The 24252-nt window shown below is 44.0% G+C and overlaps 1 protein-coding gene across 2 annotated transcripts in view; it reads left to right on the top strand.

Annotated features, from left to right (window-relative positions):
* GUCY2F (guanylate cyclase 2F, retinal) overlaps positions 1-24252 on the top strand; it is a 267791-nt gene that overhangs the window by 222971 nt on the left and 20568 nt on the right. Inside the window, exons 18-19 of one of the 2 annotated variants that reach the window (XM_078685978.1) lie at positions 1107-1192; positions 1285-1373. In XM_078685978.1, the coding sequence (XP_078542104.1) occupies positions 1107-1192; positions 1285-1372 (174 nt within the window). In that variant the 3' untranslated portion in view covers position 1373. The remainder of the gene's footprint in view (positions 1-1106; positions 1193-1284; positions 1374-24252) is intronic. The other variant, XM_078685977.1, reaches the window with a different exon arrangement.

The raw sequence follows: 24252 nt of genomic DNA, 5'->3' as shown, positions 1-24252 counted from the left end.
TTACAACGCGTACCATTACAACGCATAACATTACATTGCATGTATGGTAAGTATTGGATAGTGTAGGGGTAAAAATTACTATTCTAACTCCAGGGGGGTGCAACAGTAGGGTAAGTGTTGGATAGTGTAGGGGTAAAAATTACTATTCTAACTCCAGGGGGTGCAACAGCAGGGTAAGTGTTGGATAGTATAGGGGTAACAATGACTATTCTAACTCCAGGGGGTTCAACAGTAGGGTAAGTGTTGGATAGTGTAGGGGTAAAGATTACAATTCTAACTCCAGGGGGTGCAACAGTAGGGTAAGTGTTGGATAGTGTAAGGGTACTATGCATTGTAATGGTATGCGTTATAATGGTATGCGTTGTAATGACTGCGTTGTGATGACATGCGTTGTACTGGTATGCGTTGTAGTGTCATGCGTTGTAATGGTTGCGTTGTATTGGCATGCGATGTAATGGATGTTGCATTGTAAAAGTTTTGTTGTAATGGTAGTTCGTTGTAAAAGTTGTGTTGTAAAGGTTGTTTCCCCTAACAGCTCACCAGGACTGATATTACTGGCTGGTGTAACACCACTCCAAGAGTTGCATTGGTTCTAGTGTGTTCATACTCAGACTTTGTGGGGGTTCCATTTTGGATGACCTTGTACATACCAAATGAAGATGCTGTTGAGTCCAGGTGGAGGGAGACATGAGCCCCTCTGAGGCCTTGGGCTGTTGGATATCCAGCAAAGTTAAGTGAATCTGAAAGGACTTTTACAGTTGGTGGGGACAGAATTGCTACTCTCACAGCAGCGGATCAGTTGTTGTTGCTCCTGCCTGCTGGTGGTGGTAAATTGTGTCTCTCGTTGTAATGTGACTGCAAAAACTTCTACTGCCTATGCTTTGTTTGGCAACATATGCCCGTGTGTGTTTCATGTTAAGTATGATATATTTAAAAAAATCAATAACTGCTTAGTATGGCAACTGAACTGGTGCCATCAAACACCCAAGACGAGGACTCACTCCACACAAAACCCTGCTTCCTGTGCTCGTTTTCTTCTGTGAACTTGCCTTGACTTATTTTTAACTTGATTTAACAACTGCTTTGGTTTTTCTCTTCTAAATAAGGGTAAAGGTGTTGAAGAGACCTTCTGGCTGGTTGGAAAAGAAGGTTTTACAAAACCACTCCCTGTCCCTCCAGTGATGAAGTCAGGGTAAGCAGAGTGGCGTTGTCGTCCTTGGGCCGTGCCCTCTCTTGCTCTCAAGCTGTTGTGTTTTTACTTCACTATTTTGATATCTTTCACAGGCAACAGGGTCATGGTATTCTGCAGGATGACATAACCGCTTTCAAAAGAAGAAAGGCTGAAAAACAACTTGCAAGGACGAATAACTGAGGTAATGTTATGCATGAAAATGTATAACATTACGTGCTGGATGTGTTACAATGCTCATGGTTCTGCTCTCGGCTCTTTGCCACCACAATAGTATTTATAAATACAATTGTTTTTTGCCATTGGGCATTTTATGGAAATGCAGAGCACTTACAGCTAGATTCATGAAAGGGCCGTTTTGCGAGTCTTTAATAGCGATTCATAAGGAATCGCTATTAAGGACTTGCAAAACGGGATTAAATTGCGATTCCTACACATTCCTTATTTGCGATTAGCAATTTGCTAATCGCAAATAAGGATGCGATTTCAAGGGTGCCAGGGGTGTCCAAAGGACACCCTGACACCCTGTAGCACCCCTGAAATGAAAATGTACACAGGTGTTGCGGACACACATGTCCAAAGGACATGTGTGTGTGTAACATGCAAAAGAAAAAAATGCACTAAAGTGCTTTAATCTATTTTTTCGCTCTTTACCACGAAGTTAGACTTCGTGGTAAATAGCGGCCAAATATTGCGAATTCGCAATTAAAAATTGGTTGATGAATTGCATTTAAGGAATCTCAAATAGAGATTCCTTAAATGCAATTCCTCGCACAATAGCGAATTCTATAATAGCGATTATTGCATTTGGGATGATGAATCCCAAATGCAATAATTGCGCTCGCAAAGGGCCAGATTCTGAGAATCTGGCCCTTTGCGAGACGATTTTCGTTTCATGAATCTGGCCGTAACTCTCTAAGGCTGATCTGCATACACATGTTCTGCGACAGAAGTGCTTGCTATAATTGGCTTCTGTAGATATGAGTGGCAGCAGACTAACATCATCGTAGCCATGTTATTCAGTCTTCTCCCTTGATGCTTCTAGTCTTAACCCTTATTTGTGAAATTTGTATTTTCTTTTTTCTGCTAATATTTAAATGTCCTTGGGATCCATACACCCTCTAGTTCGCCTGTCATCTGCTATGTTAAGCTGTTTTCCCATATGCCTCTATGTGCCAAAATACCTCCCAGCCAGTTGAAGCAGCAGTAGAATCAATGTTCAATACAATGTAATCAAGAGAATGATCTAAGATAAACACTAGAATGTATCAATATTTGTATTCCACATGATCATCTCTTGCAGACATATGCATTTTATATTCCATTAGCTATGCCCCTTCAAACGCGGCTTGAACCTTTAATTACAGAAATTTGTTTCAGTCCTACAAACTTAAGAATGTATCATAAAGGTCTACATGAAGACTAGAAGAGGAAACTGACTTTGGAGCAATTTATAGAGAAAAGGTGTATGCTTTATAAATTTAGAAGGTTAAGTCAACTGATGTGGTCTCCTGTATGGATGTACGTTGTTACAACGCATGCTTTTACCACGCATGCTGTTACAACGCAAGTTTTACAACGCAAGACATTACAACGCATTGCTTTGGGGGGTGCTGGATAGTGAATAGTTTAATTTACTATTCCAACTCCAGTCCCCGTGGATAGTAGGGAAGGTGTTGGATAGTAAATTAAAACTGTTCCCTATCCTAGAGCGCCCCCCAGTGCAATGCGTTGTAATGGTTTTCGTTGTAAAACCTGCGTTGTAAAGGCACTGCGTGGTAAAAGTTGGAATGTTTCCCCTCCTGTATACAATCAGAAGAAAGAAAAGTAAGTGCCTGGAAATTGGCTATTTTGCATGTCTGCCTTTCTGGTTGCTACTGCTGCTTTAAGCTAAGGACCCTCCTATTCCTGTTCCTTTTACAGGCTTGTTTTATTGCCCTTCCTGCAGAGTTTGTTTGTTTCTGAAAGATTGGATTCAGAGTAAAAGTGATGTGTGGTACAGGTATCGTTGATATGCCAGACAGCCTTAAAGGGTTGCCCTGTGTTCGTGTACATCTCAGCCACGGAAAAAGGATATTAGGCTGTTCTTTCAAAAGTAATGAACACACTTTATTAATGCTTACACAGACAACATGGTTTGTATAACTAGTCTACTCTTCTTTTCTGAGTAATGGTCCATTCTGGTGTTTCAAAAACCATTCTATTACCAATAGGTCACAGTCATTATACATAGATCCAGAATAGACCACAGGCACTCCTTGAAGAGAAAGGATGTCTGGATGTCTCAACCATTTCTCTGCCTTTAAGATGATCTGCCTTGAGGTCTGAGGAAGTTGCAGTGTGGCCCACTCTTCACCATATTGAATGCGGTGGCACGCCAGCTTCCCTAAGTCCACTTTGAGAGATCAGAGATAGCACATGACACTTCTGGCCTGTTGTAACCAACAGTTTAGGAATACATGTTGTGTACAGTGTTAAAGATTAGCAAATATCCGGAATTAGAACAGTTCTCAGGATATCTACCATCAAATTTGAAGGTTTCTGTTTGTACTCAGTGAAATAATATAGCAGAATTTAGCTTTTTGCAAAATACAATGACAATGAATATAGGGACCCCTGTGTTTGTGATCTCCCAACACTTGCAATATAATATACTGTGTTTATAGCATGAAACACAGTCTGTTACAGCTACTACTCTATATTTATTATCTGCCATTAGCACCAAGAAACGCATTGGGTTGTAATGCATCCTTGAAATATATGCCTGCTCTTTTGCAGCAGGATACTGCTGAAATAGGTGCAGTTTATAAATTCTTATGCAATATGGGGGGACATATCTTCTGTAACCATGAGACATTCACTCTAATGACTTTTATGTGACAAATCATTTAATGACATATACACATACTACAGCATATTTCACACATGGCCTGGCTTTTGTGGATTTACCTTACCCCAGCTGTATACCTTACTTTTATATGTCCTATGGGGGCTATTGCAGAGACAAGTTTGCACTATTCATCCGCACAATCGAGTAGGAACTTTTTGTTTTGTATGAATGGACTCATCCCATGTGGCTGTGTTTCTGTATAAATGTGTTTAATATTTATACTTAAAGTAAAGTCTAGTGCAGGCAAATAAACATTGTTAATAAAAATCTGCACCAGAGAATAAACCATGTTTGATAAAATTGTGCACTGTAAAAGCAATGCAGTGCCTATAAAGGTGTGCACTGGACTGCAATGTTGGGCCAATACAATGTGCACTGTATGCCTTCCAGAGAACAGACCATTACCTCTCTTCTTCTGATCACTGCCTAGACACATTCATTCTACAACACTATTACCGCCACTTTCATTGGTACCGTTATCCAGTGAAAGTGTGAAAATAATCAAATAACCATGGAGAATGTATTTGAATGGTGTGAAATTGAGCAAATACAATAAAACACTTACTAGAGGTGATGTTATGGGCAGCACATTGTATTATGGCTAGAGTAAAAGGAATACCTTTTGGAAAACGTATCTAGCATACATTAAATTAATTAGAAATAATGACTTTATAAGTGGAACATTTACCATTGGTGAGGTTTTGATTAGAGATGTGATGCAAGCAATACAGCTTTTCAAAATTAAAAGAAAATAATTAAAGCGATATAATTTAATATACTTACTTTCATGTGATGAAACAATTATATATTAAACAATAATTAGTGTGAAAGATGGTTAGAGCTAGCCTTTGGGTTAATGCCAGATGGTATCAAAATATATATAAACTTTCTGAATTTAAATAATAAAATAAATCACAATAGAATTGTTAGAGTTAGCACTAAAGCTAGAATAACAATCCTATATTTAATACTATATATATATATATATACATACACACACACACACACACACACACACACACACACACACACACACACACACATATATGTATGCATACTTGGACAAATATATTTATATACTTGAAAAACTCTTATAAACGGAGACCCGCACTCCAGTGTAAAGAAAGTGTCCTGCAATGCTGTTTCATTCCATAGTTTATTGGTGCAAAGGTTCACCACAAACAAACCAAATGTGTTTCGGTGTCTTGCACGCCTTACTCATGGGTACAAAGGCATGTAAAACACCGAAAAGCATTGGGTTTGTTTGTTGTGAACCTTTGCACCAATAAACTATGGAATGAAACAACCGTGCTGGACACTTTCTTTATACTTGAGTGAGGGGACACTCTTTTCTCTTTCACCTGAAGCCGCACCGGACCGCTGAAGTCCTCCTGACTCCTGATTCCTGACACCGGGCAATACCTTCTACCTCGCCGGACCCGCTACGCGGGTCCCGCAGCGCGGTAGTGTTCAAGGGGCTGCTGACTTTGGGCTGTTCTCCGGACCGGCAGGGCTGCGAGCGAAGCAGGGACTCCGTGGACCAGGAGCCCCTGCGTGCCCCATTAGCAACAGCTGGGCTGCTCTCCCTGCCGGCCACGCCCCCGCCCATAACGTCAACAGGTACTTAAAGACCTTAGTATACCCGCTGCGCGGAAGCGCGCGGGAGCGTCCCGGGAGAAGCCCGGGACAAGGGCGGGACCGTCTGTGGCCGTCCGGGGCCGAAGGAGGCCGGGCTGGGCCTACCCCCTTTGTTGCGTATTCGATTCCTGGTCGCACTTCTTGCTACAATCCCCGGCTGAATATAACTTTGTACTATTATAATGCCGTCCCCGGCAAAGGAGAGCACTCCATTGAAGCTGGGATGTGTCAAAAGCAGGACTCTAGAGAATTATTTCTCGCGGGCGGGGGGGGAGGGGGACAAAGAGTGTAACCTGTCCCGGTTAAGGGCAGAAAGGAGACGCTCAATAGATAATTTGAAAAATACCCCCCTTGGAGACCAATCCATCACGCCTAGGGAGGAGTTGTCCCTAATAGACGATGTCCCACTCCTGCTGAGGGATTGTATGAACACCTCACCAGTTGAAGCCATGAGTATAGCTCCAGTTACTAGTCCATGCCCCACCAGGGTGACCATTGATTTAGTCTCCCAACCCCCCCTAGCCCCTAAGGCTAGGAAAGCTCAACCCAGACCAGCCACTGCGCAAGGAGTACTTGGGCCTCCTCCTAACAAACGTAGGAGGAAATCGAAGGGAGCCCAGGGAAGGAGCAAACCAAAAATCTCTCATTTGGATTTTGGGAAGTCTTCCACTAAACCTCCCGTACTAGCACCGAAATTACCGGCTGATTCACACTCCAAACCTATTGCCCAGGATGATCTAGCTCCCGCCTCGATAACAAATATGGGAACCAATATCGCTAATGTCCCCCTTTCTGTTGTCCCGCTTGGGAACTTGGAATTCTTGCTAAGGTCTCTATTATTACCGATTAGCGAGAGTATAAAAAAGATTGAGATCAGACTAACCATTCTGGAGACCACACTAGGTAGTCTGAAAATCCCGGCTGATCATCAGGGAAGGCATTCAGAACCCACTCCCATTACTTTAGCCCCCCAACAGCCTGTAAATAGTGCTGCAAACATAGTCCCTCCACAAGCCGCAAATGCGGCAGTCTCGCAACATCCCTCAAGGAACAAGCCTGCACCAACTAGGCCCCCTAACTTTAACATTCCCATTCCCCCTTAAGGCCCGGTTTATCCGGCACAGCCAGTAGACAGTACCACACTGATCCCCCTAATGAAGCTTCCCTCGAGACCACGTAGGCCCAACCTACCTCCTGAGGCTAATGATTTTACTGTAGTCATGGCAGGTGTTCAACCACTTGGAGTAGGTGAAACCGAGGATTTTTGTGCCCTGAAAAGCAGGGTCATTAAGTGGCTAAACATAAATAGACCCCTCCCGATACACCTTAATAATGAAATCATAATGGTAAGAAGGGTGCCATGGGTGGGGAGAACACATAAATCCATTATAGGGGACTGTATACTGGTGAGTTTTAGGGACACAGAAACAGTGACCTATATATGCCAAGGGAAAAATAGATCTAGGGAATCCACCATTCAAACCCTTCGGGTGTCTTTCTTCTTTCCCATCACTCCAGTCCCACTGCAGCCGCCACAAATGCAAAACAACTGGGAGAGGGTTGGCAGGAGGGGGAGACACCAGGATTTTAACCCTAGACCTTTATTTGGCCGACCAGAACCACCCTTTCACACCTATAATCGGTTTAATTGCCTGAACGATCTAGAGGGGGTAGATTGACAAATGGATAATGCCCCCCAGGGTTATATGGAAAAGGGCGTCCTGGCAGAGGTGTTGGTAGAGCGAAGCTCTCATGCTCAGCAAACTCTAATGACTGGCGTTGGGAAAACCGGGTGTGTTGAACCTAAGGCTACAGCCATAGAATGTATAGGAGGGGGACATGGGCTGGCTATGCAAGGGTCAACACAGGAGATACCATCGAATCCACAGGAGGGTTCAGAAGGGAGGGGGGAGGGAGTGAGACTGATTTCCTGGAATGTAGCGGGGATAGCGGGTAAATTTAACAACAAGGAATGGGTTGATTTCATTAGGAAATTTCATGTTATATGTGTTCAGGAGACATGGGCTTTGGTGAACAATTACCATCTACAGGGGTACAAGTGTTTTTTTTGTTCCCGCCCGAAAATCTAGATCAGGGAGAGCAATGGGCGGGTTGTCCATTTACGTAGATTTAGACCTCCCAGGCACCTGGTCTTCCCCAGATGGGAATTCACATGGGATCCAGGTAGTTCGGTTCCTTGGAAAGGGGCTAAGATTTTCTGTTTTTAACATCTATAACACTGAGACAACAAACAACCATATCCCGCTACTAGCTGAATTAGACCAGAGGCTGGGACAAGAAACAACATCCCAAAATAAGGGGCAGTCTTATGGGCTGCTTTTAATGGGAGACTTTAACTGCCACCTTTGTCCGGCATTGGTTAAGGCAAATTCAGATTGGTCACAATGCCCAATGGAGAAGGGGCCGCATTTCTCTCATACACCCACGGGACTGGCTCTTGGTCTACTTCGGCTTAAGTATGACTTAGAACATACCATTAATATGATAGACCCACAGTCGGAGGGCACACTTCCACCAACTTTTAAGGGTCGGGGTTGCTCATCTATTATAGATTATATTTTGGCTTCGAGATCCCTGATAAATAAAATAATCAGTGCAGGGATAGAATCGAGCAGCTTCAGCAACCACAACCCTCTCGTTTTGGTGCTCTCGTATAGGGAGGGTGCTGGAACCAGAGCCCATCGCACAATTGAGGAGAGGGTCATAGACCAAGGTAGGAGACTGAAATGGTCCAAAATAGATGGGGTAAAGTTTTTTAAAACCTTGGGTGACAATGGCCTATTGGCCATTAACGATTGTCTAGACTTGGAAGTCCAGGGATCAAGGTTACTGGAAGCATTTGACCAGATCGCTAACCTGATCGATGGCCTACTTAAGTCCAGTGCTCCCACACGTAACCTGGCTAATCCCCGGTGGTTTGACAAAGACTGCTCTAAGGCACTAAGGGAGTTGAAATGCTGCCTTAAGCTAAAACCAAGGGACCCTCAAAATATTAGGGTGTGCAGAGAAAAATATAAAAAAGAGACCAAAAGGAGGAAACTCGCCCTGCAGGCAGAAGCATGGGCAGATTTAAGAGAGGCAGGGGAAAAAAAGGATCTTGCGGGCTTTTGGAGAATCATTAATAGACCGACTTTTCAAGAAAATGATTCCCCGGATATAGGGGCTAACATCCTGCCGGAGCAGTGGGTCACACACTTTAGGGGTTTATATAACCATGAGCCCGGTGCCCCTGTAGAGCCACCGGTAACCCCAAGTCAGGTTTCCCCGGTAGTATTCACTCTTAAGGAGATTACTGCAGGGATGGAGGGTCTGACCAAAAATAAAGCTCCGGGTCCGGACACGATTCCCCCTGACCTGTTTCTTAGCAATACAGATTTATGGGCCCCTCTGATGACCAGGGTCATAAATACTGCTATCTCTTGTGACTTGCCACCATCTTGGTCAAAAGCGATTATTGTGCCAATTTTTAAAAAGGGCAACAGGGACGACCCCAAGTGTTATCGGCCGATTTCCCTGATTGACGTATCGGCCAAACTTTTGGGTAGGGCAATCCTTAACAGACTGTCCGAGTGGACCGAGGAGAATAACATCTTCTCGGACACTCAATACGGGTTTAGGACAGGGAGGTCCACTAGTGACCAATGCCTAAACCTTTACATGCTGACTGCCAAATATACTCTGGCCAGTGATGAACCTATTTATATGGGATTCATGGATCTGGCAGCAGCATTTGACCACGTCAATAGAGGAAAGTTGTGGGACTTGATGTCAAGCATGGGGATTGAGAGTGGTGTAATCACAATATTAAGGGAATTGCACAGCGACACCACGGCCAAGGTTCGATTTAACTGGGAGGGAGGATTGTCTGACTCTTTTCCTTGTAAGAGCGGAGTCAGACAAGGTTGCATCCTTGCCCCCTTTCTGTTTTCCCTTTATATTAACAACTTGGAGCAGTTTCTTTTGGGTTTAAAGGCAGATTCCCCTAGGGTCCGGCCGAGGCATATCCCTGTCCTGCTTTACGCGGATGACGCGGTCTTGCTCGCGCGCACACCGCGAAGCCTACAAATCCTGATAGATGGGTTCGTTAAGTTCATGAGCACCCTGGATCTATCTGTTAACCTGGGTAAATCTTATGTGCTCCTGGCCGGCAAAAAACCTTCCTCTAAATTTACTTATACAATAGGCACCCATATTTTAGAGGAGGTTAAAACGTTCACTTATCTTGGAGTAACCTTCGATGGCGCTTTGCAGTTTAACTCCTTGGTGGCGGAACGTTGTAGCAAAATGATTGCCTCTAATGGGACAATAGCAGGATACGGCAGGAGGTTAGGTAGATGGAGCCTGGAACAGGTGGTGAACTTGTATTGCTCCGTATCATGCTCCAAAGTAATCTATGGGGCAGAAGTATGGGGCTTTGTGAACACTACTAGAATCCAACAGGAAGAAAATAAATATCTGAAATCTATCCTGAGGGTGCCACCCAGCACCGCTGGAATCATAGCTCACAGGGAGCTAGGGAGGCCATACTTGGATGACCTGTTAAAACTTAGGCCAATTGTGGCATGGATAAAAATATGGGTTAATCCAGATGCGCATCTAAGCAGAGAAATTTTATTGGACTGCTTAGATAGGACTAATTGTATGCGCATCCCCTGGCTTAAATATGTGAAAAACACTCTTGAGGATTTAGGTTTTGGAAACCTTTTCACGAACCCTACAACAATTTCAGCCCAGCACAAGAAACAAGTAGGGGTAATTTTCCTAGAGCGGAAAATCCAATGCAGAGCTGAGGCTGAAAGAGTTAAAAAGACTGTGAGGGCTCATAATCTGGTGAAGAGTGTGGAGGGTATGGAGCCTTATCTGTACCTCATGCATAATGCACAGGATAGATTTCTTATGTGCCGTTTTAGACTGAATTTACTACCTTTTTTGTTGGCTTCACCAGCAGGTTTCTCCACGTCAATTGAGCAGAAGGGACCCTGCGGCTGCGACAATAGGTCTCCGCAGGACTCCCTTCATTTTGTTTTGCTTTGTCCCTATTTTTCTATGCCCAGGCGCAGTTTTCTTGTAAATATTTAAAAAAATGCCCAACAGGAAAATGCTAGGGATGCATTAGTCTTCTTGCAAAAAGCCTCCGATCCCCTAACCTTGTGTTGTATTATGAATTTTATTAAGGTTGCGGTCCGATTAAGGATGACTAGGGGTTAGGAATGAAAGATTTTGGATTTTCTATTCTAAGTTTATGGATCTGTACATCGGTATTTTTACTTGTATTAACTCTGTATAAGGATCTTGATTAATGTTTAATAACTTTTTATCAATGTATATATATATGTGCTTTTATGGTGTTTTTTAATCACCGAATAAAGATTCTTAATTGAAATTGAATTGAGTGCGGGTCTGTTTTCGTTGATCAGAGTTTTTCAAGTATCCGATCCCGCACTGGAGCCGCACGGTTCCAGCTGAGAGGACCGGTAAAGCTGATATGTACATGATTAAATATATTTTTTCACTGCAAAAAAACAATGCTTAATGTTTGATGTTAAAAAAAGGTGTTGGAATAAAACATGAGCTAATATTAAAAAATACCCCCAAAAACACTGACATACACAATTTAGTGAACTAAATAGAACTTGGGCTCCAATCATGCACTGCTTATGACCTCACATATTACATCACTCACGACATGATAAATTACATCATTGATAACATCAGTCATGACACCTCTGTCATAGACTCCGGCCGGACCATGCATTCAGTTCATATCAGGACTTGGACTCAGTGCCTAGGCTCCGCAAGGCCCTGCACGAGGGAACAGGGAGTATGGCAAAGCGGAGGATGCACCAAATTAGGGTGGTTCACCTATCCTGCCAAACTGCTATTAGTGGTCTGTGTTGCGTGAAATAGACAGAGCAAAAATACACCATATGTACTAAGATATGGCACACTTCTACTTGTGCTGGCACACTTTGTGCTGCCTAGCGCCATTGTAGGCACCTTTGCACCATATTGCAAGAATGCCTGCATTACAGCCAGGAATGTTTTCGTACAGGAAGGAGTACCCTCCTGCATAAGCTTTAATCCAAAGAGGCATTTTCCTCTTTCTTTGCTTGATACAGAACACATAGAAAGAGGAAATGACGAAGAGAAAAAAATATTTTTCATCATACATTTCACCATCGTCTGGGAGGTGTACATATTTGATGCAATTCCTGGTTTACAAATCTTTGCAATCTGGAATTGCGTGAAATCCATTAATGTATTCACAGGAACACCCATGCTCCGCCCTTGGAATGCCTACCAGCTCGAAATGGAATGTAACGCAGTGCAAGTCACTGGTTGCATTACATTTCTTTACAAAGCCACGCAATGTGGTGCAAATTGCCCCATGCGTGGCTTTGTAAAACTTAATTAAGGAATTGCGCTGCCTTGTATCAACTTGCAAGAAGCAAGGACAACACAACTCCTAAATCTGGTCCAAGGTTTCTCAATATAATGTCAATGAGTCAGAGCAGGGGAACACTCAGCAAAAATGCCTTTGGATTATAACTTTGGCCACAAGGTTCAAATGATGAAAAGAGACTCTGTCCTGATCAAAATATGATGTGCACAGTATAGTCCATATTTCACTTGTTCTGCATTTTTAATACTTTCAAAGACATACATAGGTTCAAAATGGATATTCAAATCCTTGTCATTTTTCCTGGAGAGTTCATCGATTAGCATTATAGGGCCAATGCATAATGTACTAATGGCCTTCACAAGATTTCTCTATTTGAGCTGGAGTTACTTAGGAAGGCCACTTTCTCAGACTGTGCTCTGAGGAGAAATTGTGTGGAATGGCATGTATGCATGCCTGTATCTATGTGGCATGTCTGTAGCACAAACCTACCCAAAAGGCAACAGAGTGCTGTAAATGGTCAAAAACAAGTATAAAGTCAGCGAGCAATAGGGGAGAAAGCTGGGTTGTGGACAGTTAATACATTGTGATGTAGTATTCTTAAAAGAAATGTTCAGTTCTTTCCTAAATTGGAGAGGCACTGGGGCAGTCCTGATGGATACAGGGATGTTGTTCAACATCCTGGATGCAAAGATGGAAAAGGCCTGTTGGTTTGCTTTTTTCTTTTTTACACTGCTTAGTCTGCAGTCTGATGATGTTCAGGCTGTGGTTGTTGCAGAGAACCATCAGAGATGGTCAGCTTGCTGCATGGTAAGCAGAGACGCTGTTCGGGAATGGTTTTGTAAAGGATGCACTTAGTTTTGAAGAAAGTGTGGGCTGGCAAGGGGAGTCAGTGGAGTTCCACCAAGATGGGGGTGATGTGATCATATTTCTCCAAGCCATAGATAAAATGTGCTGTGGCATCTAGGATGCCTCTAAGGCAGGGTCCTTCAAACTGCGGTGCAGGGTGGGCCCTTGGGGGGCCCAACTGATCTCGGGGTGGCACCAGGCTCTGGTTAAAAGAAGCATCCTGCTGACAGAGGTGCTTTGTTTTAAGCTGAAACCAAATGGGCCATTGCTAACATCTTTTGTCATTCATATCTGACTGGGAGTATGTGTCAAAAGGGAAGGGACTCCAAATATTCTTCAAACCTCTCCACTCCATTTTAGATAATCACACTGTGGATACTTTTACATGTTAGTAAGGCCTAGCTAACCAGAATAGTATGTTTGGCACCCATATATTTGATTGCTTTTTTGAAAGGTTTAACATAACTGTAATGTTGAAATAAGTCCAGACATATTTAAACATTAGAAATGCAATTGAATAATTGTGAACTTTTGTGGGTGGTGACCCTAATGATTATTTTTTTTACTAGGGGGCACAGCATAAAAACGTTTGAAGACCGCTGCTCTAAGGGGAGCCAGTATGAGGTTGTTAACAGTAGTTCTGAAGTTGGTTTGTAGTGTGTTGAGAACAAGAAATATTAAGCTGATTGCAGAACTTCTGTTAATTCAAGACACACAAAAGGAATTAAATTATCTTATTTTCATCTCAGGGTGGATAAACTCGAATTATTTTTGGGGGGGAGATGAATCTTAATTATAGAAAACATTGCTCTAGTCTAAGTGGACAATTTGGTCTCTCTCAGCTGCTAACGACCTGGAAATCTGTGACACCTCTTAGTGCTTTGTTTACTATGTACAGCAGGTGCAGTCTGCCCTGTTATTTCTATACATGCTCGAGACGAAAGAGTTTCCAAGAGTTGCAGAGCATGGCTGCCCTTAGAAAGGCACTCAAGAGGGTTATTCACTCCACTCACGTTAGGAGCCAGGAGTATATGTTATGATTGGGCAGAACTTGTGTGCTTCCGCTAAAAAGTGCTGCCCTCCATACAACTGTGATAATTTGTTTATTTAAATTTTCAGGGGCAGACACATGACATTGGAATGCTATTAAATTGTCTCAGATAACTAGATAATTAGTGTTGTTTTTCTCTGGCAGCAGCGCAGATGGAAGGAGGGCAGTCATTAACCTACACATATTTTTAGGTCTGGCTTGACAGTGCAACTGTCACCTTACCTTGTGACATACATTATTAGCCTACATTTCTTTGCCTAGACACAAACGCATATCCATTCCCATGCTATTTCCCTGTAATGCTTCACATTATTATACAACATTCCTTTAAAGTCAGACCTATTGGCATTGCCAATGCTTGTTTTAGGAGGTAGCATTAGGACATAGTTGTAGTAGTGGCGGCGACCTCCTGAGTCATGACTAAGCTCTGCTCACTCAACGCAGGCTTGTTCATGCCAGAGTGGATATTTTTTCTGTAAAGGCATCTGGGAGTTCAGCCAAAAGTAATTTCATCAAAAATAAAGGTGCCATTTTGTAATTGAACAGTGCCTTTGCGCAATATTTCAGACTTAAATACCCCGGACTCTACTCTACTTTCACGTCTCAAAGAGGAAGAAGACTGTCTGCCCTAGTGTGCTGTCTCTCAGCATAGCACCACTTTCTTGTCTTGGACACAATATTGGAAGTGGGGGGGAGGGAATCTGAGGGGCAAGCCATGCCTATACTTTTAGAGAAAGAGTTCCTCTACTTTTTGTGAAAAGACAACCATGCTGGGACAGTTAATTATGGGAGCTGAAATACTTAATCTGAAGTGTAAGGCAGGGAGTCTCCTGTGCCGTGAAACCAAGGGAGAAAACAAGAACAAGGGGCACCCTACTCACTAGGAAAAATTGTGGAAACCAAGCTGTACACGTTACATGTTTTTCACTGTTTGTTTTATGGTTCCATTTCGCTTGGGGACACAAAAGCACTATTGTTTTTCTTTGGTCTGTGTATATATCAATTTGAATATTACAAATCTGATAAAAAGAATTAAGGTGAACATAAAGTCTGCAAGGCCTTCTATCTTTCTGACATCACCTTAACCCGTTTTTGTGATTGCGATTTTGCATTTGATTATTATTATAGATTAGTGAAACTCATCCCGCCCCCTTGTGTACAGCATCACAGTTCCATACTTTTTTTAATGCACTTAGACCACTACTTGGATACATAGGGACGTGCAAAATCTATGGCCTGCATCTGAAACGTACTTCCTGAATGCAGTCTGCAGCACCTTTCGAGTGGTTGGGGCCTAAGATCCTCTCTGCCCTCTTCACCTTTTTCCTCTTAACCTGTGTGTCTTAAAGAGAGCCTTGCAGCATGGGTCCATTGCAGTGGCGTAACAATAGTTGTTGTAATACTTTATTCGACAAAAAAATCGTCATAAAAGAACAGACATACAAACTCATAGACATACATAAAATACATAAAAGCAGTCCGTCCCAAGTGTTACAACAAGAAGGATAAATTTAAAACTTAAGAAGTAAGTAAATATAACTAGCTGTTCGGTTCAAGCGGGTTTACCGTGTCACTTAGCAGTTTTGAGCGAATAAACCAAGCACCCGCAAGGTATTTTGAGACCCCACAGACAATATACAATGAAGCTGTATTGGTTAACATAATACGCAAGGCAGATTTATGATCATTCACGCCCATGGATCTACATATGGGTTTTAGCCATTTATTCCTAACATGCTTATAGGCTGAACATGCAAATAAAAAATGCCCCAAGGATTCTTTCGGGCAACTACAGCCTGGGCAGTTTAGGTCTTTCCCCTCCATGCTTTTCCATCCTGCCGTTATATCTTTAACAGGTAAAGTTCCATGTCTAAATTTCAAGAACAAAGTCCTATCTCTAGGTGATTGGATGAAATCCAAGAAGGGTTCGATTTTGCGCCCTACTTTGTGTTCTAGGAACTTGGTGGTCAGGGAGCCAAGATTTGAGTTAGCATGTATCTTGGAGTCTACCCATTCCCAATATAACTTTTTTACTTCTTGTTTAGTGGGAGGGCATTGTGAGGTCCAGGATGCCCCCAGACCTAATGAGTGTACCAAAAGCTTGAGGTTGTTGAGCCACTTTATTTTATTATTCACATTAAGGATGATTAGCTCGTCCAGGACTCGGGCATAGTCTTTCAATTCTTCCGTCCTTCGCAGTCACACCCAAAATAATAGGGGTCTAAGATAGACTTTATCAGCTATACATTTCATACCCATGTCAAAAAATAGTGGCAGCAAGGGAGTTGACATGGGAAGTGAGACCAGTTCTCGGATAAACTTGTTCTCTATGACTGTCAGGGCTCTAGTGCTATCAGCACCCCAAATTTCCGAGCCGTAGACTGCCGATGCTACCGCCTTCCCCTCATAGACTGAAATGCCTGGAGCGATTGGTCTACTGATGGATTGGCGCTGGTTTTTAATTATAGCACCAGAAACCCTTTTAAGATTAAGTATCATTTTGGATATGTGCGGACCCCAGGACATATTATTAGATAGTCTAACACCGAGGTAGTCAAATTCATTTACCACCTCAAGCGGGGACCCGAAGAGTGAAATATTTACATTCCTGGACTTCTTTTTTAACGAGAAGACCATTAGCTTTGTTTTCGTGGTGTTTATTGTTAAGCCCCGCTTACTACAAAAAAACGAAAAGCGGTCTAACAGTTTCTGGAGGCCTGACGGGGTCTTGGACATCAGGAGGGTATCGTCAGCAAAGAGGAGTGTAGGGGTCTTCTCACCGGCAAGGACGGGCGCATCCGCGGGGTCCTCCCTCAAATGGTCTACCACCCCATTTATGAAGAGGGAGAACAGCGTTGGTGCCATCACACATCCCTGCCGCACTCCTCTATTGACTGGTACCCTCTCTGTCAGTTGCCCTTGGCTTCCCCAACGTATCCTCGCAAAATTGTCCTCATGGAGCTTGATAATAAATTGCAGGAGATAGTTAGGAAAGCCCATTTCCAATAAAACTTCCCACAATTTGGGGCGGGGAATGACATCGAATGCGGTTTTAAGATCAATAAAAGCCAGATACAGGCTGCCTTTGTTAATGGATACTGACTTCCAATAGACCGCGCAAAACCGAAACACCTGGTCTATTGCGCCCACATTCTGTCTAAACCCTGCCTGGAAGTGGGTTAATACCTCTTCTTCCATAAGCCAGGTCTCAATTCTATTTACAATGACCCTGCCAACCACCTTTTGTATGGTATCAATTAAACTAATTGGTCTATAGTTGGCAGGGTCCTCTCTATCGCCTTTTTTGTAAATTGTGATTACCTCGGCCCCTTTCCAGGAGTCTGGGTCGGGAAAGCCCTGTTGAATTAAATTCATTAAACTAGCTATAAAAGTCGCCCAGACCAAAGGGTCATGAGCTAACAGGTCACCCGGCAGACCGTCTGGGCCAGGTGCTTTACCAGGCCGGATTTTAGAGATAGCATCTTTAACCTCTGTTACCTCAAAAGGGACTATCTCTGTCGGTGATTCTATTCTTACAGCCGGAAGTATTTCTGGGACTAGATGAGCTTGAGTCTCATCTACGCAATATAACTTTAAAAAGTGAGCGTGCCATTGCTGGGAATTTATGTGGTTTAAAATTGGGTCAGCTCCTCTTCGATCTAAAATATTAATCAGTTTCCAAAAGGAGACAGAATTTTTATCCCAAGCTGCTATTTTAAGTTTCTGCCAATGATCTTCCTCCCAATTCTTTTTTGAAAGTATCAAAGTTTTCCTATAGTCTCCCCTAGCCATTCTTACAGCTCTGGAGTCATTTAGCTTTATTGCCCGTGTGATTGCCTTTCTCTTTTCCCTGCAGTCAGCGGTATACCAAAGATTTGTTTTTAAATGCTTCTCTACAGGTGGATCTCCCTTGGTGGTTTTTTGAAAGACCTTGCCTATTTTGACTACAAGGTCGTGATAGTGAGTTAAAAATAGTGGGCCATAGGTGTTAAAGGTAGCCAGATCCATCTTTATTTCTAACATAGTGGAAGATTCCATTTTAACTAAGTCCCTAATATGTAGGAGCACTTCATCTTCAAGCTTGATCACCTCCCATCTCAATTTCCTATTGCAATTGGTTGGGATGGCCTCCTTAGTAATTAATTTCGAGTCTGAAGACTCGCTTCGTTCGTTAGGCCATTTAATTGACATACATAGCGGATTGTGATCACTGTCCATAGTTTGTCTAATCTCCATATCTACAAGGTTGGACCAGGAATGAAGGTCTAAGAAGATATAATCAATTCGCGATGGGGAGACTATCCTGTTATATTTCATCGCCCCATTGCGATCAGAGATGGTCCGGCCGTTTAGGGCTCTTAGTTTGTGGGCCAAGGCTAGGGCATTCAGCTGTATTACTCTAGGATACCATTTCTTGATGGGTGCTAGATCTAAGGTGGGAACGGAGTACTTCCAATCCTCCGCTGTCCAGCACAAAATATCCTCATCATCCAGAGGTTCGAAAGTACAATTAAAATCGCCACCCACCAGAATTTTTGATCCCGGGGCTAATTCTAATAACTTAGAATCCAACAACTCAATTGTTGGCGAAGTTTGGCAGGCCTGCGATCCCCTAGCATAAATGCAGAAAATATGTATTTTGCCCCCTTTTGGACTTTTCAAAGAGATGTGCAGTAAGTCATCTGAGGGAACACTATACACATTAACAGCCAAGTTAAGATTGACTTTCACCCATATATGAAGTCCACCAGATGGGCGACCTTTCCCTGAGGAGACAGCCGGGACATAATACGTAGAGTACCCGTTTTTGTACTGAGGAGGCAGACACCACGTTTCCTGGAACATGCATATATCGAATGGATCAATAAAGTTGTTCCAATCTGGGATTTCAAGTTTTTTTTTTTAGCCCTGCTATGTTCCAGGACAGGATATTTATAGGGGGGCTGTCTGTAGTCGGGACAGTTAATAAGCTGGAAGGAGCTATTTCCGTTTCAGTGCTACTAAGACCACCTACTTCAAGAAATAACTCATCCTGCCCAACACTACCTACTTTAGTCACCAAATATTCTGTCTTTTCCACCCTTGTTATTTCTCCGATTTTATTTGAGTTATGAGGTACAGGAAACTTGGTTATAGGCCCAGGATTATGGGTTTTTAAGTGGACTTGAGTCACTCCTGTCATAGAGACTTCTATACTGGGTACATCTATATTATCCTTTGTTTCTTCTCTTACAGAAGTAGCTAAAAGTCAATCTACGTTTTCCAGCCCGCTATAGCGGTTATAACAAGGTATAGACCAGGGATTGAGTTGGGGACCTGACCAAGCTCTATTGGCGGGCTTAGGACCGTACGGAGGTCTACCTGAACTTCTCGAAACCACACTCCACCCCTCATTGATACCATTGTCCCACTGGCTCATGGTGTTATGTTTGTGATTTCCAGCCCAGGTCCCAGTTGGCTGGTTGGTATCATGGAAATGGCTTTCCCTTGTAGGATATGTTGGATTTCTCCCGAACCCCTGGATTGGATAATGCTCTTGCAGGTAATCTCCTTTTGTTCCTCTTATATTATGTTTAGAACCTCTCAGCCAACTCCACCTATTACCACGATAGTCTGAGACCATGTAGAAATAGGATACGGGTTTGGCTGAAATTGAAGAGTTACTAGTACGCGGGGGTCCTGCAGAAATAAATTCCACCACATCCGGGTCCTCAAAGGACACAACAACACAATCCCCCTGTAAGTTTTTTTTGTTCTCGCCTACCCACGGTGCCCTCTCAACCATAAGTATTTTGCTATTAATATTTAGAGGTGGAGGGTAATTTTGATCTAACCAGTGACAGACTTTGTTCTTGAGAGCCCAAAAGGATTCAGATGTTGAAGGGGCTAGTTCAGGAACGCCTGTTAACACTATTACATAAGGGCAAACATCAGGTGGTAAATTGATGTTGTGGCGAGACTTGGATTTTGCTGGGTTGTGAAGCGGTGGTTTAGACACAGGGATTTGGGGTTTGTCAGAGCTCTGTTTTTTTTTTAGAGCGTTGGGCGTTAGAATGGGCGAGTTTCTGTTACTACTCTTAGCAGTTGATGTTAAAGTTGGTAGGGTTTTGGAGATTACAACCCCCCCTGTTGTTTGCTTTGGTACTACTGGTTTAATACTAGAAGGTACCGGAATATTCGTGACTGCGTGGTCAGGTATACAGGGTATGGTTTTCCCTTCTTCATATTTGGCCTTTAAATGTAATTCGATCCCTTGTAGTCTAGATTCCAAGGGGGCAAGTAGAGATTTGATTAGCTTTTCCAAGGCACTCATAAATATACCTTTTGTATCTTCTAAGCCTTCTGCTGTCTCATCCAAGGAACTAGACTCTAAAAGGCTTACTAGACTAATGTTAGGATCTGAATTATTGGGAATACCCAATGGAAAAAGGTGGGGACCAAGTGGAACCTCTTGACTAACAATACCCTGGGCTGGAGTAGCCACGCTATCACATCCATCCTGAGTGTCAGTAATGTTATTGGCAATCTCTATGGGACCTCCTGCAACGTCAACACCCAATGGGGTAACCCCAGTATTCATACTAAGTGGATTAGAATTTATAGGGACAGCACCCTCCCTTAAACCCCTCAGAAGTAATGAGACATCCTGATGGACAATGCCTACCTCCGGAGACTTGGCAGGGGAAACAACCATCAAGGGGGTCAGAATATGAGGAGCAAGTAAAACTGCCTTATTATCGTTAGTAAGGGGGCAGATGAGTGGAGGGAGAATGGAATTAGAATTCTGATTGGAAAGGTTTTTGGAGGGGGTACGTGCTGATGAGATAATTCCCAGAGAGGACCTTCTCGCATTAGCGAGGTCCTGGGATACCCTCCTTTCCATAAGGACGATACCTTGATCAATTAATTGATTGGTGCGTACAATGAAATTATCTAGAGAACCAGTAAGTTTTGACTTACTGCGAGTTTCCCGAGTACATATTTCCGCTGGTGGGTTAGACATATCTGGTTAATAAATCCTAAAATCGATTGTTACCATATGCAGATTACCCACGACAAAAAGTAACAAGCATTAGAAATGCAATCGGGCTCGGATTTATTTGAGTTTGAGCTAATGGCATTGTAAATGCCAATGTATTGTTGCTATGTGTTATGGAGTGTGTTCATGTGGTGTGTACTGCCAGTTATCTCCTTGTGAGTGTGAGAATATTGCACCGTTACTGCCTGTGATGTCCTTCTTGTGAGTGTGAGAAGCTTGCACCTCTGCTGCCTGTGGTCTCCTTGTGAGTGTAAGAAGCTTGCACTGCTGCTGCCTGTGATGTCCTTCTTGTGAGTGTAAGAAGCTTGCACTGCTGCTGCCTGTGATGTCGTTCTTGTGAGTGTGAGAAGTTTGCACCGCTGCTGCTTGTGATGTCCTTCTTGTGAGTGGGAAAGGCTTGCGCCTCAGCTGCCTGTGGTATCCTTGTGAGTGTAAGAAGCTTGCACAGCTGCTGCCTGTAATGTCCTTCGTGTGAGTGTGAGAAGCTTGCACCGCTGCTGCCTGGGAGTATGAGAAGATTGCATTGTGCATCTCTGTGCTGTGCCTGTTCTTTGTAAGGGACTCTTGCTCTGTTGCTGCTGCTGCCTTGGCACCGGACCTGCTGTGAGTGTGTAAGGGCAGCTTGCACCACTGCTGCTTGTGATGTCGTTCTTGCGAGTGTGAGAAGCTTGCACCTCTGCTGCCTGTCGTCTCCTTGTGAGTGTAAGAAGCTTGCACTGCTGCTGGCTGTGATGTCGTTCTTGTGAGTGTGAGAAGCTTGCACTGCTGCTGCTTGTGATGTCCTTCTTGTGAGTGGGAGAAGCTTGCACCTCAGCTGCCTGTGGTCTCCTTGTGAGTGTAAGAAGCTTGCACAGCTGCTGCCTGTGATTTCCTTCTTGTGAGTGTGAGAAGCTTGCACCGCTGCTGCCTGTGGTCTCCTTGTGAGTGTAAGAAGCTTGCACTGCTGCTGCCTGTGATGTCGTTCTTGTGAGTGTGAGAAGCTTGCACCGCTGCTGTTTGTGATGTCCTTCTAGTGAGTGTGAGAAGCTTGCACCGCTGCTGTTTGTGATGTCCTTCTTGTGAGTGGGAGAAGCTTGCAACTCAGCTGCCTGTGGTCTCCTTGTGAGTGTAAGAAGCTTGCACAGCTGCTGCCTGTGATGTCCTACTCACTACTCTACTCTACTCACTACTCACTACTCTGCACTCACTACTCACTACTCTACTCACTAATCACTACTCTACTCACTACTCTACTCACTACTCACTACTCTACTCACTACTCACTATTACACTCACTACTCACTACTCTACTCACTACTCTACTCACTACTCACTACTCTGCACTCACTACTCTACTCACTACTCTACTCACTACTCTGCACTCACTACTCTACACTCACTACTCACTACTCTACTCACTACTCACTACTCTGCACTCACTACTCTGTCTGGGTTAAGGGAGACCCTCGAGGCCCTGGTGTCACTGCACCTGCTGCACCCTCACAGCCACTGGTAGTAAAATACAGGACTGTCTGGGTTAAGGGAGACCCTCGAGGCCCCGGTGTCACTGCACCTGCTGCACCCCTGGACACCCACAGCCACTGGTAGTAAAATACAGCACTGTCGGGGTTAAGGGAGACACTCGAGGCCCCGGTGTCACTGCACCTGCTGCACCCTCACAGCCACTGGTAGTAAAATACAGCACTGTCTAAATTAAGTGAGACCCTTGAGGCCCCGGTGTCACTGCACCTGCTGCACCCCTGGACTTCCACCGCCACTCGTAGTAAAATACAGCACTGTCTGGGTTAAGGGAGACCCTCGAGGCCCCGGTGTCACTGCACCTGCTGCACCCCTGGACACCCACAGCCACTGGTAGTATGCTGTTCTGTGTTATGTGGTACTGGTATGTTGTGCTTTGTTATGTCACTTTAACTATTGTTGTAATGTTTGAAGTTATGATACTCAGTGTTATTTTTCTATGTCATGTGTTTCTATGTTTTGTGGTCGTGCCTTGATGTGCCCTGCTAAGTCGTGTCATGCGATGCTATGGTATGTCGTATCATGCTGACATGCCATCATGTGTTTTGTTATGGTGGACTACGTACCCCACGTCATGCCTATGTTTTACGACATTACACTATATTGCAGAGCTTTTGCGTTTTTACTTAAAACGGGACTGCTTCTAGGCGTTGTAATGGTTTAAACATTCATACGACGATCTAGAAAACAACAATCTCAAATAATCGCCTCATAGTAGCTCACATCAACACGCCAATGGTTATGGTACCAATCGCCCCAAACTCTAACGAATCTATTGCATTTGGACTGGAAAGGTTCCCTGTCCGGCGTCTTTAGATGTGTTTATATTCTTTCGGGTGGGTGGGAGAGGGCTACATGTTTAGAGGAAGTGGGGCAATGTACGTCCAAAGCGGGGCCCGACTTCTCTCACTGCCTGCAGGGCTGCCTGGCCTGCCACACTCGCATCTGCTCTGCTGCTCTCTGAGGATGAAGGTTGGCGTGCCCTGCTGTGAGGTGGAGGTGCGTGCTCATGCTCATGCAGACATGCCAAACTCCCTTAGAGAGCACACAGGGGAAACGTGTGCTCATTGGCTGCTCGCACCCCTGCCCTGTCAACAGCGGAATGAAACATACTTTTTTACAGGACTGGTGAACCTTTCGACATTCCTGTGTGCCACCGTTTTGCTTGAGGGCCTGTGTCTGTTTTGTGCCCAGTGGTCTATCTTGGGATGGAAGGAAGTAGCCTTGTAGCCCACCTCACCAGTTAGTTTTGCACATAGATTTAACTCCTTCACTGCCTCCCACCCGAAGACATTGCACATAGTTCATGTGCCCAGTGCAGTCAATCAAGGCACAAGCACATACCGGCTCCGCCGTTCTAGCCTGGCAGTGTCCTGACTGTGCAGGTGGCGCGTTGGAGGCTAGAGGGGATGGTAATCTTATGCCCCCCGCCCCCCAATGTTCCGCACAAAGGCCGGTGTTGGCTCCCCTAGGGCGCATGCACTTCACTGTGGCGCATACAATAGACAGCACGGCCTGCTACCCCGCACACTCTATATTTACATGTCGCGATTTGTAAACGGGAGGCATCTCGCCCAAGGCCCATCTGGAGTGGGCTGGAATAGGACTTTGTAGTCCCGAAGGAGCACCATTGAGGTGGAAGCACAATAAACAATTG

This window comes from Lissotriton helveticus, chromosome 4_1 (genome assembly GCF_964261635.1).
Source record: "Lissotriton helveticus chromosome 4_1, aLisHel1.1, whole genome shotgun sequence".
Taxonomy (NCBI): Eukaryota; Metazoa; Chordata; class Amphibia; order Caudata; family Salamandridae; genus Lissotriton; species Lissotriton helveticus.
The sequence above is the reverse complement of the archived record's forward strand: the minus strand, read 5'-3'. Positions and strand labels throughout refer to the sequence as shown.